The sequence below is a fragment of the Lycium ferocissimum genome, chromosome 9, assembly GCF_029784015.1.
Source record: "Lycium ferocissimum isolate CSIRO_LF1 chromosome 9, AGI_CSIRO_Lferr_CH_V1, whole genome shotgun sequence".
NCBI classification, from domain to species: Eukaryota; Viridiplantae; Streptophyta; class Magnoliopsida; order Solanales; family Solanaceae; genus Lycium; species Lycium ferocissimum.
In genome coordinates this window covers 27,483,988-27,501,653 of record NC_081350.1, presented here as the reverse complement: position 1 = coordinate 27,501,653, position 17,666 = coordinate 27,483,988, and the positions used below count along the sequence as shown (strand labels likewise).

Below are 17,666 nucleotides of genomic sequence, written 5' to 3'. Positions count from 1 at the left end.
ATGCATAGAGATGGTCACCCGATTCAAAATTTCATATCTCCGTCCCGACATATCCCCGTAACACATCATAGCCAACCATAACACCATACACAAAGATAACACCAAATATAAACGGAACCCTGGTCCTTCAAATTTATATCATAATGCGCCGAAATATAACGGCCGGGATTGAACGAGGCAAAAATAAGCACGAGCGGAGCCGTGAGTCCATATGCATAAAATCATAATCACCACTAATTAAGTAAGAAACTCATATGGTTGAAGTCAAAGTGAAAGTGGTATTAAATTTTTTCGAAAATCATTAGGGGTAGCATAGAAAAGCCCTCCCACGGACGGGTGCCGACTTAACGTTAGGGGAAAGTTTGCCTTATGAACTTACCTTTCAATTCACCATGCAAAGTTAACACTTTTAGTTAAAATTCCTTATAAACTTTTAATATTCAATCATTTGAAAACATAAGGAATCTTAGTTTGGTCACATTAAAGAATAGATCTTTAGGAACGTATAAGTACGCATCTAAAAAAAAAAAAAAAAGAAAAAAAAAAAGCGGCGCTTTACATACCTCTTCCGCTCGCAAGATAAGTCAAGCCTCACATACGCCAAGATCTACATAACGCCAAATACATTAACATTAGCCATACGCACTTAGGCATTCAAATTCAAACGAACATTAATTTCTATAGAAAAAAGATTTCCCCGTAAGTACACCAACCAAGATTTCATAATTTCAACAACAACCAAACCAACAATCAAACTACAATAACAATACTCAATACTTTCATGTTTACATACTAATTTAAGATCATTCAAACATAAACCAAGAATATTTCAAGCCTTATGTCCAATATTCAACAATTCCATATTTCATTCAAAATTTCTATATGGCAACAAAACCATCCCAACACATTTTCTTCTTACTAATTCATCACCAACAATAATAATCTACACTTTAACAACTTCATTATCTTGATATCATAAAATCACATTAATATGACATAATTTCCTAGATCCCTTTTCATGCCAACTTAACCCATATAACCTTCATTTACATTGTAAAAATCACAACAACACAACTAACATGTTAAACAAAATAAATCCATCATTATTCCATCACAACACAACCCAGGGAACATGCTATTTTCTAACTTCATCCAATTTTCATTCAACTTTCATTTCCAATACAATTTCCACAATACCCACAACTAGAATACAACATAAAATTCAACTCATCTCAACTAAACAACATAGGACACACGGCCACATGCACACATGCACACCCACTTTGCAACCTTCCGTATTTTCATAAATTTACATATACTACAACAAAACAAACCTTCATAACATAATAAAAAGGAATTAATTCTTACCTTTTCTCCTTGGTTCTTCACTTGACCAAAGGGTGAATCAAAGGCTCAATCTTCCAAAACAACTACACCAAGTTGTAGAGGAGCCTTGAATTAGTAGGAATACCACAAGAAAATAATTTTGAAAGCAAGATTTCAAGGGGTAAAATGTAGGGGTGTTGGTCGAATGTCTGAGTGGCTCTTTTTTTTCTTCTTTTTTTTGCTCTTCTTTCTCTTTACTTTTCTTGAAACTTCTATTAATATCATCCTCACTTATTCAATTAATCACATGGAAAAATTAATTAGTCCATGGGCTTGGGTTTGGCCGGCCACCCCTCACTTTGGGCCAAATTTTCTCTTCTTTTATTCTTTTGGCCCAATTGATTGTGGCTCGTTTTTTTTTTTCCGAAATTTCCGATTTTGCCCCTCGCCTTTCCCGCTATTTCCACATTAATAGGTCATGAACAACACACACCTATGAAATAAAATCAACATAACCTTATTCCTTTCAAGGTTTTTCCGAATAGGCAAAAACTCGGGATATAACATTTACGGTTCCTGAAAAAATGACTTAGGCTTTACAATTGCTAATCGGACGTATTCCCAATCAAAAAATGAAAAAGGTATTGTTTCCTGACCCTTAGTTAAGGGAGCTAATTGTAATTTACTCCATTTAATATAACTTTCTGAGAAAAGGACATAAATGGTCCATTAACTATGAGAGTAGATTCAAAATAGTCCGTTAACTTTGCACTTAACAGTTTTGGTCCTTCAAATTTGCCAAAGTTAACAAAAAATGTCCCTTAACTAGGAAGGTTGGTTAAAATTAGTCCCTTAAGTATGCGCTTAACAGTTTTGCCCCTTTCAATTCACCAAAAGTTAACACTTTTAGTCTCCGCCAAAATATTCATCAAACTCTGTTTGGTAAATTTGACGAGAACTATAAAAAAAAAAAAAAAAGGAAAAAAATTAGCGAGAACTCACATTTAGAGGTACACATCAGTAATGCGAAGACCAAATACCTCGGGACAAAATCAACGGACGTTAGTCCGTTATAGAAAAAAAACCAACAAATTTGATAATGTCAAAAAATAATATCTCGGAACACAAACGTCTCAGAACACAAAGACAGACAGACTCTGTTGATTAAAATTGAAGGAGTCCATCAGCTAAGTAAAATGCACCAGACTTAAGAAATAAATTAGAAATAGTAGAAACTACAAAAGTTTTCACTACTAAAAAAAGTGAAAAAATGATGGATAAAATAGAGGGACACTATTTTTTAATTTTCTTTTAATTTCAATTGTTTTTTATGAAAACCAACTGACGTCTGTCGGTTATTTTCAATGAAAAATGTGTGGTTTTTTTTTTTTTTTTTTTTAAAAATGAATCACTACAATGGAAGTATTTATTTTTATAAGGGGTTTTCAGTAAAACGAGTCTAGTGTATTTTATTTAGTGACTTTTTAATTTTGTTTTGTGTTTGAGACACTTTTTCTATAATAGGTTTTTTTCTCGATTTTTTCCTATGACCGACTGACGTCCGTCGGTTTTGTCCCGAGATATTTGGCTATTTCTTTAATATGTGTACCTCTAAATGTGATTTCTCATTATTCTTTTTTTTTACAGTTCTCGTCAAATCTAACAAACTGAGTTCAATGAATATTTTGTTGGAGACTAAAAGTGTCAACTTTTAGTGAACCTTAAAGCACCAAAAATGTTAAGTTCATGCTTAAGGGACTATTTTTAGCCAACCATCATAGTTAAGGGACTAATTTTGTTAACCTGTGGCAAACTTAAAGGACCAAAACCGTTAAGTGCATAGTTAAAGGACCATTTTGAACCTACTCTCATAGTTAAGGGACCATTTTTTCTCATAACTTTCTCATATGATAGAAGGAAGGATAAATTGAGCAAATGAGAGCTGATTGTGACTTTCTAGTTTTGTTTATGTCTTCTATAATAGAAACGCAATTTTGCATTGTTCACGAAATACTGATAAAAATATGCTAAGAGTTAATTTTTATGGTTAATAAGGGAAGGTCTGAGATATTTCTGCAAAATGTCTAAAGATTATAGAACCATACCAAGCAGGGTCAAAAATTAAAGACCAGCCCATTTAAAGGCCAATTTGTGCAATTTTGTTCAGACTAATTACAGGAGTAACTTTGTACAGCAAAATAATTAGGGAAATCTACATAGTGTACCATTAGAAGTTATTTACATTTAGTAGCTACACTTTATTTTAATTACATCTCAAAACTAAATTTTGTATATCAATTACGTAATGTAACTAATGCCTTTTAATATATTTTCTTCCCATCGTATCATTCTCTTTACCCTCAACCCTCTCTCTTCTCCCTTAACTCTCTCTCCTTTAGCAACCCCCGACTTTCATCTTTCTTTATACCACTTCATGACGAAAGAAAGCTCTTCAACACCAAAGTTAACTAGAACCAACTCCGGCGAAAAGCAAGGTTAAATTCAACAACTCCAGTCTCTCTCTCTCTCCCCCTTTTTCTCGCCATCGACATTGTATTCATTATTTTTGTAGACTAATTGTAAACAATAAATCAACTAACTCAGTAAAAAATCAAAAGCAAGGTGGAGATAAATTCACCAACCTGAGATCATCGAGCATTTGTATTCATTATTTTTGAGTTTTGGTTAATTTTTTAGATTGTATTCATTTTATTGTTTTGTATTCGGTTTTTTTTGATGTTTTTGTTAATTTTTATTGCTATGTTTTTATGTATTCAATGTTTAGTGTATTCTTCATTCTTTCACTAAAAAAAATTGTATGCAACAAGTTGAATACAATATTTTTTGTATTTATGTTGTTTGAATACGAATGATTTTTAAATACAAAAAAGTGAATACAATGTAAAAGTAGTTATAGATGAATACATTTGACATGAATACACCTATGGGTTTTGAATTTTTATTATTTGTATTCATGGAGGACGAATGGCTACGCAGTGAAAGCATGGCTATGGCAAATTTTAAACCCCCAAAGTGTAGTCATTTATGTAAAATTCCCAAATAATTAACCAACCTTTTTCATAATTTAGCTAAAAAATTTCTTTTCACAAATCTGTACCAAAATGACCAATAGCACCGATTAGTCAGTAGTATTTGGGAGGACGTGGCACGTGATTGTACGAATATTCTTTTTTCCTCATTCTTCGGCGAATATTCCACGCTGTCACCCCACGTGTCACTTTGCCACGCGTCCACTACCGGTCCCACTCGTCCCCATCAATCACCGGCTGCGAGTGTTGAGTAAATTCATACAGCTGAGCAACACGGAATCGATCTCCCACATTTTTTCTGTAATAAAAAACAAATAAATTTTCGGCGCTCATATGTTCCTTCAGATTCCACGCCGATCTTTCCTCCCCGTGTTGTTTTTATTTTATCAAAATTGATTCCCTTGTCCTAAACAATTTAAATTTTATCACGTCTGCATGTACGGATTATCATAGATGAAATTACACGGTTTGCCCTTCAAATGGTCTGGTTTTTAACTATTTTTTCCTTCAAATGGGCTAGTTTTTAATTTTATGTTTCAAAAATTGAAAAATCAACTATGTCATAGGCAAATTTAAAATTCTCAAGAACATGAATGCACCACTAAAAAGGAAAAAAAATCGAACTTATGCTTAGTGGCCAGATTCCATAGGCAAATTTAGCATTTCAAAAACATTGATGCACCCCTATAAAGGAAGGAAAAAAAGTGTTTAGTGGGATTTGATTCCTATTCCTTGGGGTAAATAACATAACATTCAACTAAGTGGACCATTCAGCCCTTTTAGAATATGGGTGGTAGCAGATAATAATAGATCAATTAAAAAAAATATGTAGATAAAATATTTAATTTTGCCAAGCAATCATGGATTCACGTGCTGCAAATTTTAGGCGGAAATACGCCTCTGCCAAAGGGAGATAGGTTTTTTAGGGGGCGGGATATAACTTATAATTATAACGCGTAAATATAAACTTGTAACGCGCATAAAATTTATTTACCTTGAGGGACAAAAATTAAAGACCAGCACAAAATAGGGACAAAAGTCCCATTATTATACAAACAAAAAATTTCTTCCGTATTTGGTTTCTTCCTGTAAAAGCTCATTTGACTCTCTTATCAAACACACTCCCCCAGAAAAAAAAGAAAAAAGATTCAATATTTTGTTGATCAATTTCTTCTGGGGAATTCTTGGAACTGTTCATTCCACTTGATAAACTTTCTGGGTTCTTTCGTCTGTACATTTCTTTTAAGCTTTTGGGTGTTTAAATTCAGTGTTTTTAGTAACTTGTGTGGTAGTTTTGAGGAATTTGAGGGTGGTGGTATTGATGGATAGGATGTATAATGGATATGAAAATGGGGTGGTGATGACAAGGGACCCAAAGCCAAGATTGAGATGGACTGCTGATCTACATGATCGTTTTGTTGATGCTGTCACTAAGCTTGGTGGACCTGATAGTGAGTTACTCTTTTTTCTTTTGTTCTGCTTTTGTACATTTAATTTTTGTGTTTATTATATAACTCCTCGTACCTGTGGTAGTGGGAGGTAGAACGTACCCATGGAATTAATCAAAGTGCACGCCAGCTAGCCTGGAAACCATGATTGTAAAAATAATAATGACAGTGAAATCAGTAATGGAGCGAAATGGATAGTGAGAACTCATATGTATCCATGTCATAGTTGTTGTTGCTTTAGTTGTGTTTAATACTAGTACTAGTAATATAAAGTGGGTACATGGGTGATAAACTTTTATATTGTGCGGTGTCATTATAAGTTTTAGTTACATGTGGTTGTCAATGGCATTGATCTGTAATATTATTTTCCATTTGTTGGTGAGTTCCTACTTCTTTTCTGATACTTTTGTTGGTTAATTGATCGATCAATTTGTATTATATGCTGCTTATAACATGGAGATTAAGAAATTGAAACAAATGAGCCAAACACTATGACCATACAGAGTTTGGGTACTCTGTCCTGATAAATTAGTTGCTTGCCTTTTCAAGCTTTTTCCTTTTAAGAAAAGAAAGATGGAGGAAAAATTAAAAAGGTGCGCCATAATTGTAACTTTACTTGAAACCAAAATCTTGTGGGAGCTGCCAATGTCCTAGCTCGCGTGCACTTATATATATTGTTCTGCAAAATTCTCCAAACTTTGCCATAAATAGCTCTTGATTATGAACTTCCGGTTTTTGTTCACTTCTAGAATCAATATGTACGTGATTATTTAATTTAAATAAGTTTATTATTAGAGTGTCAGACTTTTATCTCCTCCTTGTGTATTTGATTTCAAGTATCTTACATCTTAAATGATCCCTCATTATATATAAACTAACTTTGGCTGGTTCATGGAATTAATCGTCTGATAACTAAGTACAACTTAGAAGTGAGGTCTATGCTAAAGAGCAGAGGTATATGTCCATCCCTTGAGATTCACACAGATGGGGATTTTTGGTTTACTTTCTCGCGTGTGTTAGTGCATCACTGAAGTATTGATGTTTCTTGATTTGTGCTTTCAATTTTAAGTCTGCAATGTTTGATAAAAGGCCTTAAATTTGCAGAAGCAACTCCCAAGTCGGTGCTAAGGTTAATGGGATTGAAGGGCTTGACACTGTACCATTTGAAGAGTCATTTGCAGGTAGAGAAAGGCTTCTGCATCTCTATTCATCAATATTTTTTTCCCTATCGAAAACTCATTAGGCGGTTTGGTCCATTTTTTCGTTCTGCAGAAGTATAGACTTGGACAGCAGGCAAAGAAACAAAATGCAGTAGAACAAAACGCCGAGAATATTGGTAAGTTCTGGATGATATTGAAAACTTAACCAGAAAGCAAAGTGGACATAAATCTCGTTCTAAAACTTGTATTCTAATGCTTGATAATTGTATTAAGTTCTATATTTAACATGTAAATGGTCTAAAAGAACTGGAAATATATTAAATTTTGTAGTGCTTCTCCTATAGGTAACTAGAGTTTTACATGGTCCTTTTTTTATTGAGATTTTTTCTTTCATTCCATTCTTTTTAAAAAAAATCCTCAGATTGCCTTTTGTTTTTCAATGTAGCAGGGGAGTCCTGTGGACAATTCAGTTTTCATTCCCCAGGACCAAGTATCACTTCATCAAGCATGAGTGGTATGCAAGGGTAGGTGCCGGGAAATTCACTGTCGGTTATACTTATACCATCTTTCTACTCGTCTAAAATCTCTTCATGAAACTAATGTTAATTACTCGCCTCTAAATATGTTAATTACAGCGATAGTATCCTCAAACTTCAGTATAGTTTATAGAATATATTTGAACTGCATTTTCTCCATTGAATTTTAAAATTGGTTCAACTGCAGTTGCGTACACTGGTATTTAAAGCTTCACGCATAATGCATTTGATTTAAACATGCCTATAGGGGACTTTAGAAAGTGTATATACATTAAAACACATGTGTTCTTGATAATATATGCTTATATCTGAACAGAGAAGCTCCAATTAGTGAGGCAGTGAGGTCTCAGATTGAAGTCCAGCAAAAATTACACGAGCAGCTTGAGGTACACATTAAACCTTTTCTCTAGAAGAATTCTTAGTCCTAACGAGAAAAAACCATGAAAACACATGCACAAAAAACACTGTTGTTATCATCCAATTTTAGTTCTTTGATATCGTACTTATTAGACCTCACTTATTTAGTTTCTGGGAAACATTCACTTTAACTTTCTTGTAATGACGTAAATATTGTTTGTTCTAAAGGTTCAACAGAAACTACAAATGAGAATAGAGGCACAGGGAAAGTACTTGCAGGCAATATTGGATAAAGCTCAGAAGAGTCTGTCCACTGATATGAACTCCCCTAATGCTGTCAACGAAACAAGAACTCAACTTACAGATTTCAATTTAGCTCTGTCTAATTTAATGGATTACATGGACGGAGACAACCGGGATGAAACTGTTGCAGGTAAAAGGATAGAAGATGATGCTAATAACAATCTAAGAAGGTCTACGTACTTGAGGGAGGGAGAACAAATGAACAATATGAATATTAAGCTTGAAGAAACTTCCATTAGCTTCGATTTAAACTCCAGAAGTAGCTATGACTTTATTGGCATGAATTCAGCTGCATTGGAAGCCAAACCACTTTCAAATGGAAGATTGGAAATATAATGTCTTAGTTTTTGTTTTCTCTATTTCTAATCATACAAGGTCAAGTGTATTGTATTTGACTCAAAAAAATGCTAGGAACTGGTATAACTTGTTACATGAAGCTCTCATTCAAGATAAATTGTCATTTGTCTATGTAATTATTTCATTTGTTGTAAGGAGAGATAATTGTAGTACAGGGAATCGGTGATGCTCTATTTTAATTGGAATAGGGCACCTCTCAGTTATAACAGAGAGATTATTTATATTTAAGGATACATCTTAATCTTGTTAATTTAGTTACTAAATCGCGCCAGCTTTAGTTGGTTTGTATTTCATAGTTCAATGTGTATCCTTGTTTTGCAATTTTTATAGCTTTTCCTGCTGCAAATTTTAACGGGAGTATGAATTCCAATGTTTTAAGCTGGGTGAAAGGGCCAAATTTTCTTCAATCCCAGGCCAATGTTCTTATCACATTAGGGTATTTGGAATTTGACGAGACACTTCTTGGGAAGAAGTGAAGACTAACTATTCTTGCGAAATCAAGTATGCTAGAGCTTAAGGTTATTTATGAACAGTGGAAGCAACCAAATTGCTTAATTTGATGCTCATAAAGCCCATATCAACGAGAGCCATTGGGGTTTTATACCTAATTGCGACAATGTCAAAGTTTGCATGTAGGCGATCAATGATCAATTTGTAAGCTTAAATAAGATACTGGCCAGAACCCTTATGGAAAGGCATTCAAGTTTGGTTTTCTACAAAAATTATTCTGCGCCCCTGAACACATTCAGGAGATGGGAGATATTACTGATAAGCTTAACTAAATCCCATGCATGAGATGGAAATTTCGAAATCATTTCTTGTGTATATCATTCTCAACTTTCTTTACTGCAAAATATGATATATTTAAGATTTCTTAAAATTTATATACATAAAGATAAGTGGTTAATTAATTAATATGTATGTATGTTCAAAAGGAAGAGGACCATGATAAGGAAAAGACAAGGAAAGGCAAGTTTATTCCTATGAAAAAGGAATGTTTTAGTAAAGGATGTTTGCCTTTCTGCAAAAAGAATGGACACTCTCTTTCAGCTCAAATCATTTCTTGCATTTAAACTTTTTACTTTTTTATTTTTTTAATGTCAATTCCTTTTTGCGAAAATGAGAGACGACAGTTTTATCACATCTGTTCTACTTCATGGGAATACTAGAAATTACAATCTTTACTTGTAGCCTGCCAATAATGCTATCGAGTTTCTCAGACTAATGCTTGAGATTAATATCCTCTCTGTTTCAAAATTTACCCCAAAAAAATATAATAATAATTTTTTTTTTTTTTACAAAGTTGATTGTATTGATCTGGTTTTGTATTACCATGCCGGCAGAGGCGAACCCAAAAGCAATATGATTCATCCGCAAAGTGGTAATCCATTTTCGTAATTAGAAGTGCTACGTAACAATAGTAAAATACTATACAACAGTCTTGAGGATGAATATCTTTTTTATTGATGTCTTGCAGGCACAGGAAACGCGTTCAAAAAGATTTTACTTACCAACGGAGTACAAAATATTTGAATCCCTACCATCGCTGCATCACAGTGAAAAGAAGGTAGAAGAATTATGAATAAAACTAACTGATTTTGCACATTTGGAATGTGAGCAACTTTGTTCAAGATCTCTGGACAAAGAGCAACTATTAATCTTGTCAGGGTTGTTAGGTGTTGCAACTTCTCTAATAAAGATTTTAGTATCAGATACTAGTCGAGGTGTTGTTTGATAAATAATTGGTGATAATTTAGGTAGAAAACGCAAACACTTGATAGTTTAGGTAGTAACTCACAAAAAAGTGATACTTAAGGTGTGTTTTTGACCATTATCTCTATAAAAAAGAAAATAACTGATTCAAAATATTTATCATTTTAAAAAATCAAGATAGAATTAATTCCTCTTTTTTCACATATATTAGTAAAAAGGAACAAAGTAAATATAACGCAGTACAATTTTTCACGTCGAACCGTCTCTTCAATATTTAAACATAAAGTTTAGCTTGAATGACCAATTCTTTTTCCGTTGCGCTCATTAATATTTATAAGCCACCATTTGAAATTTAATTGAAAAACAATCATTATTTAAGGCGGTCGGGAATAACATTTAAACAAAAATATCCCTAGCTAAAACACATGAACTTGACTATTTGCCAATTGAATCCAATAAAAATATTGTAGCTCCGCTAGCTACTGACGTCACAACGTGGTGTCGAAGTGGCTATTTTTATTTTGTTACTGATTTTTTACGTCACACTTCGATCATCGGTGTCCTTGTTGGGGCGTTTTATCGTACTAAAGTTAATAGCCATTTGCATATTTAGAGGTCCAACTACCAAGTTTCATTTGCTAAGATTAAATTTTTGATTGACTGAAAAAAGAGTTTGATATACTCCCTTCGGTTCATAATAAGTGTCTACTTAGTCTATTTATTTTGGTTAATAATAAGTGCACTTATATAATTATGAAAAGATTAATTATATTTTTTCAGATTTGCCCTTGTTAAGTGTTAAGTGACCATATTCCAATTTTTTATCAAGCTAATAGTAATATGCAAATTTTAATTAAGGATAGTTTAGTCAAAATACCTTTCTTTTTCTAGGAGTTAGTATTTTTTTAAGGAGTGTATTAAACACTAAGTAAACATTTATTTTAAAAACCCGAGAAAATGAAAAAAGGACATTTCACCCATAACTTAAAATATACTATATAATATTACCAACAACACTTTCTAGATTCTTCTAATTTTTAGAATGTCATGTCATTTTGATGAAAGCATGTCATTAAAGACAAAATTAGAAATGTTAAAATCAGAGTTTTCAAATATAAAAATATTATAAATCCTTTTACATTAAATTAAAAGGGAAAAATTGTCCTGTAAAACAAAAAAATCTATATATGTTTTCAAATAGTTTCATTACATATGTAAACTAGTGTTCCATACCTCTGTACTACGATAATAATAATTGCGTATCAACGCACAAGAAGACGAAGTCGGCTATATAATATTCACTGATGATATTACTCTATTTAAATAATTCATAGGGAGTAAATATAGACCTTTATGTACAAATTACAATAATTATTATTTTGAACTGAAAGACCAACCACCGAAAAGAAAAGGTAGGAGTGGAAAAAAACAAATTGTCCTGTCTATATTAAGGGTTTGGAGCAAGCTTCATACGTCACAAACATCCATCTTTTCTTTGTGTACACAGACAAGAAAAGGGAAAAAAGAAAAAAATACTATACTCCAAAAAACTATGGCAAAAAGTAAAGTGTTGATTGTGGGAGGAACAGGATTCTTGGGAAAGAGATTGGTGAAGGCAAGTTTAGAAAATGGGCATGATACTTATATTTTGCAACGCCCAGAAATAGCACTTGATATTGATAAAATTCAAATGCTTATTTCCTTTAAGATGCAAGGAGCTCATCTTGTTCCTGGTTCTTTCAATGATCATCGGAGCCTCGTAGACGCTGTAAAACTCGTCGACGTCGTTATCTGTGCTATCTCCGGTGTATATGGTCGTAGCTATCAAATATTGCTCCAACTCAAACTTGTTGAAGCCATTAAAGAAGCTGGAAATATAAAGGTCAATATCTTGTCTAAGTATCTTTTATTTAAACATCGTTTTTTAAGAGAAAAATTGGGTCCACGTCTATATTGAAGTTTAACTTATGTATACTGTCAATAAAATTTTGAAAATAACATAGGCTGATGATGTAACAATTTGTTTACACTGTTGTGTATATAAGCTGAGTTTTTAAGGGGTGGATTTGCTTATAAAAAAGTTGAAAAACATATTATAATTTTCACATGGCATCACTTAAAGAATAAAACATCCATTCTCAACGACAACCTGATAACCGATATCTTGTCCATGTCTATCCATCATGGATTCTTTTTATTTTTTTGTAAGTGGGTCTTAAAAATGAGGTTTTATTGTGTTTTTAAGAGGTGTGATATTACGAAAAGTGAGTTACTAACGATCGAGACCATACTTATGTGACAATTGTATACATATCCTAATGTAGTCACGTTTTTTTTTTGTATAGAAGTTAACATTTTTTGGTTTTTCTTTTAGTTTCTATTAAATATAGGCATAGTTAGATTTTGATTTGGTGCAATAAACTGAAAATTGAACTTCCATACGGTGAAATTACCCTAAAAATGTGCATTTGCAATGGATAAAATTAACCCATGAAAATATGACCTATTCAACTCCAAGTTTGGGTAGATCAACGTTTTGCTCATTTATTAACTCAACCTATTTTGATTCATCTATTTTAACTCAACTTTTAGATGAGCTGAATTGAACTAAGTAACAAGCCCAAATAGATGATCCACGATTTCTTTTTATCAAAATAGTTTTTAATTTTTTTGTTTTATACATTAGATATAGCCATAATATAGGAAGGGGTGGGGGCCGGGGGGTGGGTTTCTTCAATAATTAAACAACTTAAATAAAAAAATAATTATTTGGTATGAATTGAGCGACTTGAATTATAACTCATTATTTAGCGCATCTTGAATAATCAGTCAATCTCAGCCTAAGTAACATTTGACGCATTAATTAAACCCCTATCAACTCAGTTCACTTTAACCCGCCCAAATTCAGTCAAATACGTTCATTTGGCACCCTTAATTTCCTCATAGGAAACAACAGTTCAAGTGTTTTAATTATCTTAAGTGATTTTATTTGGGATAAATATAATCTAAAGTGGTGTACTTGTAATTGTACAGAGATTCGTGCCTTCTGAGTTTGGATCAGATTCAGCAAGAATGGGAGATGCGTTGGAACCAGGAAGAGTAACATTTGATGATAAAATGGCTGTCAGAAAAGCCATTGAAGAAGCTAAAATTCCATTCACATATGTTGTTGCTAATTGCTTTGCTTGTTACTTCCTTGCTGGTCTTTGTCAACTTTTTCAATTTCTTCCTGCTAGGGACTCTATCGTCTTTCTTGGAGATGCCAACCAAAAAGGTATATATGTGGTTTCAATTGCTCCCTCAGTCCCAATTTTTTTGTGTTTTCTTTTTGAATAAACATGAGTGTATTATCACCGTAATTTTTTCATATGTTTTTAAATATTTTAATTATTAATTATGGTAGTTATAAGATCTTTTTACGTAATTTTTAAATATGTAAATTTTATTTCAAAAAATTTAAAGATTCTATATTTAAACACACGGTCTAAGTTTAAAAGTTTGCTTGTGGGTGGTATTTGATGATAGTTGTAACTGTAAGTAATATATTTAACGTAATATTTACATATTGGTTAAAACAAACAAATGAAGCATCAAAAGCGAAGTTGTAACTAAATGTCTTAATTATCCTTTTGTACAAGTAAAGTATATGGCAAGACATACTTATTGGTGAAACATATTTTCCTAAAATATGTAACATGCATGTCATACTGAATAGGTCCCGAGCTTAAATGATATTTTATTTGTGCAATTTCATCTACTTTGTCTAACAATGCTTTAGAATAATAATTAGAAAACAAACTTTCTGCTATTTTTGTAACTCTAGGTGTGTTGGTTCTGCAGCAGTATTTGTTGATGAAGATGATATAGCAACATACACCATAAAGACCATAGATGATCCAACAACACTGAATAAAACACTTCACCTTAGACCTCCTGAGAATATACTTTCTCAAATAGAGATTGTTCAAATATGGGAAAAGCTCATTGGTAAAGAGCTCCAAAAATCAACTCTCACCAAAGAAGACTTTCTTGCTTCCATGAAAGGTATGAATCTTAATTATCTCTCTTATCCATCTATTGAAAAATTGTGCAAATAAAACCCTTGAAAAATTGCTCTTCGGATAATGTTAGACCGAGTTTAATATTTATTCATATATTACTCAACTTGATTACAGACAAAATATTAACTTTCGTCTAATGTTTGCAATAACTTACAAATATTTAGATTGTGGGTGATTTTAAGTTTGTTCGATAGGGAATCTTTCTACCATGTGGTCTAAAAAGTCATAATTGTTGAAAGAGAGATAAAAAGAGGGTTATTTACTAAACAACTGTCCAAAAAATGACAACGACAGTTTCACAAATTTAACTTCTATATACTGTGCGTAAAAGAACTTTATACTATCAAGTCATGCACTTAGAAGATAACTACATGTATATATCCGGCCATAAAAAGTGAAATTAATAACATGGAAAATAGTTAGGATATCTACTACACCAAGTTAAAATTAATACACACAATGTAAATTTGTCACTTTTAATTGTTATAACATGGATAGTTAGTTGTAAATTTAATTTAGGTAACTTGATAGAGTATAATTTCATTAATTAGACTATCGGTGTATGTAACTGTATATATTAGCTAAACGTTAAGTAGAATCCTTCATGCATTATGTGTGTTTATCTTATGAACGTAATATTATTTTGATTTCTTTTTATGTTTTCTTGTATGAAAAATAGAATATGGGTATGAAGACCAAGTTGGACTCGGTCATTACTATAATGTTTGCTACGAGGGTTGCCTTGCAAACTTTGAAATTGGAGAAGAAGGAGAGGAGGCATCTAAACTCTACCCTGAGGTTAACTATACCACAGCTGAGGACTACTTGAAGCGTTATATTTAACCAGAGTTCTCTGATTTACAATTTCTTCTAATTATAATTGGCATGTACTTATCAGTTGTTATATTCGATAACTGTTCTAGTATTCATGGAGATCTGGGGCTGCAACAATGAATGCGATATACTTATTCCGGTTGCTTTCGATATTTGTGTCTATATACACATATATACATGGAAAATAAACTATTTACATGTACTGGATATTTACATCAAATTAATAGGTTCATGACATGTGTTTGTATCTAGACTTCTATCATTTAACTATGGTTAAATTAATGCAATTTTCACTTTATTGAATCATATAGTTATAGTAAAATTGAATTGATTTAGCATAAATACCCGGTGCAGATAAGTATTTATGTATCAGGTGCGTCTAAAAGAACAAGAAATCTAAGTAGCTTCTCTTTTTTCATTAATTGCTTTGAGTGAGGCAAAGAACTTGAAAGAGCAATATAATATAGAATGACTTTATCTACATTTGATTCTCCATGTATGTGAGTAACATGAAATTATTCATCTGATTTTATTTGTCATCTTTCCAGTAGTAAGTTTCAAGGCATGTGCAATTCTCTGTTCAAATTAAAAAAAAAAAAAAGAGAAAGAAAGAAAAGAAAAGAAAAGAAAAAGAAACGGGGGATGCACAATAAGCGAGAACAAATAAATAAAAACAATATTAGTGGCTAAAACATAAATAACGTTTAGGCGGAATGCATATAGATTATAAAGACCCTTAAACTTGCCAGCTTTTCTTATAGTTTGAACTATGCATTGTTCCTAAAAAAGACTTGTTAACTATGCATTGTTCCTATTAAGCACCTAAATTACTAACTATGTTAGTAGTTTAGGTGCTCAATAGAAACAATGCATAGTTCAAGTGCTCGAGAGAAAAACTGTGGCAAGTTTATGGGCCTCCATATGTATTAAACCTAACGGTTATATGATAAGTTAATCTATTGCCGTTACCATTCCTTATTACATCCTCAACTTCAATTTATACAATGTACTTTAATTGAGCATGAACTTTAAGAGAAAAAAAATGAAGAAGTTTGAAATTTATGGTTTCAAATTGTTATATGTGTTTATACAACTTTTGAAAACTTGTGATTTTAAATAGAGAAAATACATAAAATTAAACCCGAACTTTTTCCGAAAACTTAGTTTAGCACTGCAACTTTCTTGTTTATGTATCCCCTATTCTTATTCGAAGTAAAATTAATACCCCGAACCAATCTTGTTATTTATCGTGTTGTGCACGCCCCGCCACATTAAAAAAAAACAAAATTTTTAATTCTACTATCTTTCTTTCTTTTTTATACAAAGGTTTTTTGTTAATCATATTTTCACATTAATTATTTCCTAATCAATTGTTAAAATTTCTTAAATAATCACATTTTTAAAACACTAAAACCCTCCCACTGCCGTCCCCTGAATCTGCCATGCCGGAAATACCAAACTTCAAAAAAATAAATCTCTCTTTCTATTAAAAACTTAAACAATTAAACAAAAACACTACATAGGCGAATTCTCAAAGATAGGGTGTTTTGCGGAAAAAAAATGTTTGTTTTCCAAGAATTTGACATGCATAATCCATGGTCTTTAAGTTGTTTTAGAAATCGTCTGTTATACCCCGTACTTTGGACGTTGGAATATTCTAAGTCGGTTGCGACAAGTTAAGGACAAGGTTGTAATTTTTTTCGATTTTGTTAAAAGTGCATAAGTTGCATATTCATCTTTTTATTGGTAAGGAATGTTAAGGGCAAATTTGGAATAAGGAAAATTTGGGACCAAAAGATGAATTATGGAAAGTTAGACATTTTATGAGAAGTTTGGGGCCTCCATATGAAATTTTGGAAATTAGTATTTCATGAAAGTTATATCCATGTGTGAGATGTGGGCCATAGGCCAACTTGTGCAAATTATATTTAGAGAAAGATGACAATTTAAGTCATCTTCATCATTCTCATCACTTTGGAAAATTCAAGAAACTTGTAGAGAAAAAAAATTCGGCCATTGAAGGAAAAAAAAAAAGACCAAAATTTCTTCTTCAAAAATTATTTTCTTCATGTGTTTCATACTCCTGGAAGGTTCTAATCAACATGGAGATTTTAAGCAGAGAAAATCGTAAAATTAAAACAAGTCTTTCCGATTAGAAAAGTTTAAAAGGTGAGAGTTTGATCTTCTTTATGTGTTTTATGGATAGTTTGTACATGTTGTTGTGGAAATGAAAGAAATTCAAAATTATGCATGTGGAAGTGTTGGCCGTGTGTATGTGTAAAGAGTGTGCCAATGAAGAATGAATTGTATTTAGCATGTTTGAATGTGTTGTAGTGTGAAGGAATGAACGAAAAATCATGGAAATTGTGTGTTGAAGGGCTGGCCGAAATGGACTCTTTGTGTGTCAAGGAATGAATTAATTTTATTTAGTATGTTTGGGTTGTTGTGTTGTAGATTCTATTGGTAAAATGAAGGCTTAATGGCTCATTTGAAATCATGTAATCAACCTAATGTGATCTTA

At 32.2% G+C, this 17,666-nt stretch overlaps 2 protein-coding genes across 4 annotated transcripts; both read left to right on the top strand.

Moving 5' to 3' along the window:
• Window positions 1-5,545: 5,545 nt before the first annotated feature.
• On the top strand, window positions 5,546-8,653 carry LOC132030094 (myb family transcription factor PHL11). Of its 2 annotated transcripts, none has more exons than XM_059419576.1 (6): window positions 5,546-5,827; window positions 6,929-7,005; window positions 7,097-7,160; window positions 7,433-7,508; window positions 7,837-7,906; window positions 8,106-8,653. In XM_059419576.1, the coding sequence occupies exons 1-6, from the start codon at window positions 5,698-5,700 to the stop codon at window positions 8,514-8,516; spliced, it is 828 nt and encodes a 275-aa protein (XP_059275559.1). In that variant the 5' UTR covers window positions 5,546-5,697; the 3' UTR covers window positions 8,517-8,653. The 2 variants fall into 2 exon arrangements, with proteins under 2 accessions (XP_059275559.1, XP_059275558.1); XM_059419575.1 differs by having other exon boundaries at window positions 7,430-7,508.
• A 3,055-nt stretch (window positions 8,654-11,708) lies between these two features.
• Window positions 11,709-15,396, top strand: LOC132030092 (bifunctional pinoresinol-lariciresinol reductase). Of its 2 annotated transcripts, none has more exons than XM_059419574.1 (4): window positions 11,709-12,132; window positions 13,284-13,524; window positions 14,094-14,294; window positions 14,991-15,396. In XM_059419574.1, exons 1-4 carry the CDS (start codon window positions 11,803-11,805, stop codon window positions 15,152-15,154), a joined length of 936 nt encoding a protein of 311 aa, XP_059275557.1. In that variant the 5' UTR covers window positions 11,709-11,802; the 3' UTR covers window positions 15,155-15,396. The 2 variants fall into 2 exon arrangements, with proteins under 2 accessions (XP_059275557.1, XP_059275556.1); XM_059419573.1 differs by having other exon boundaries at window positions 11,716-12,132; window positions 14,091-14,294.
• The last annotated feature ends 2,270 nt before the right edge of the window (window positions 15,397-17,666 follow it).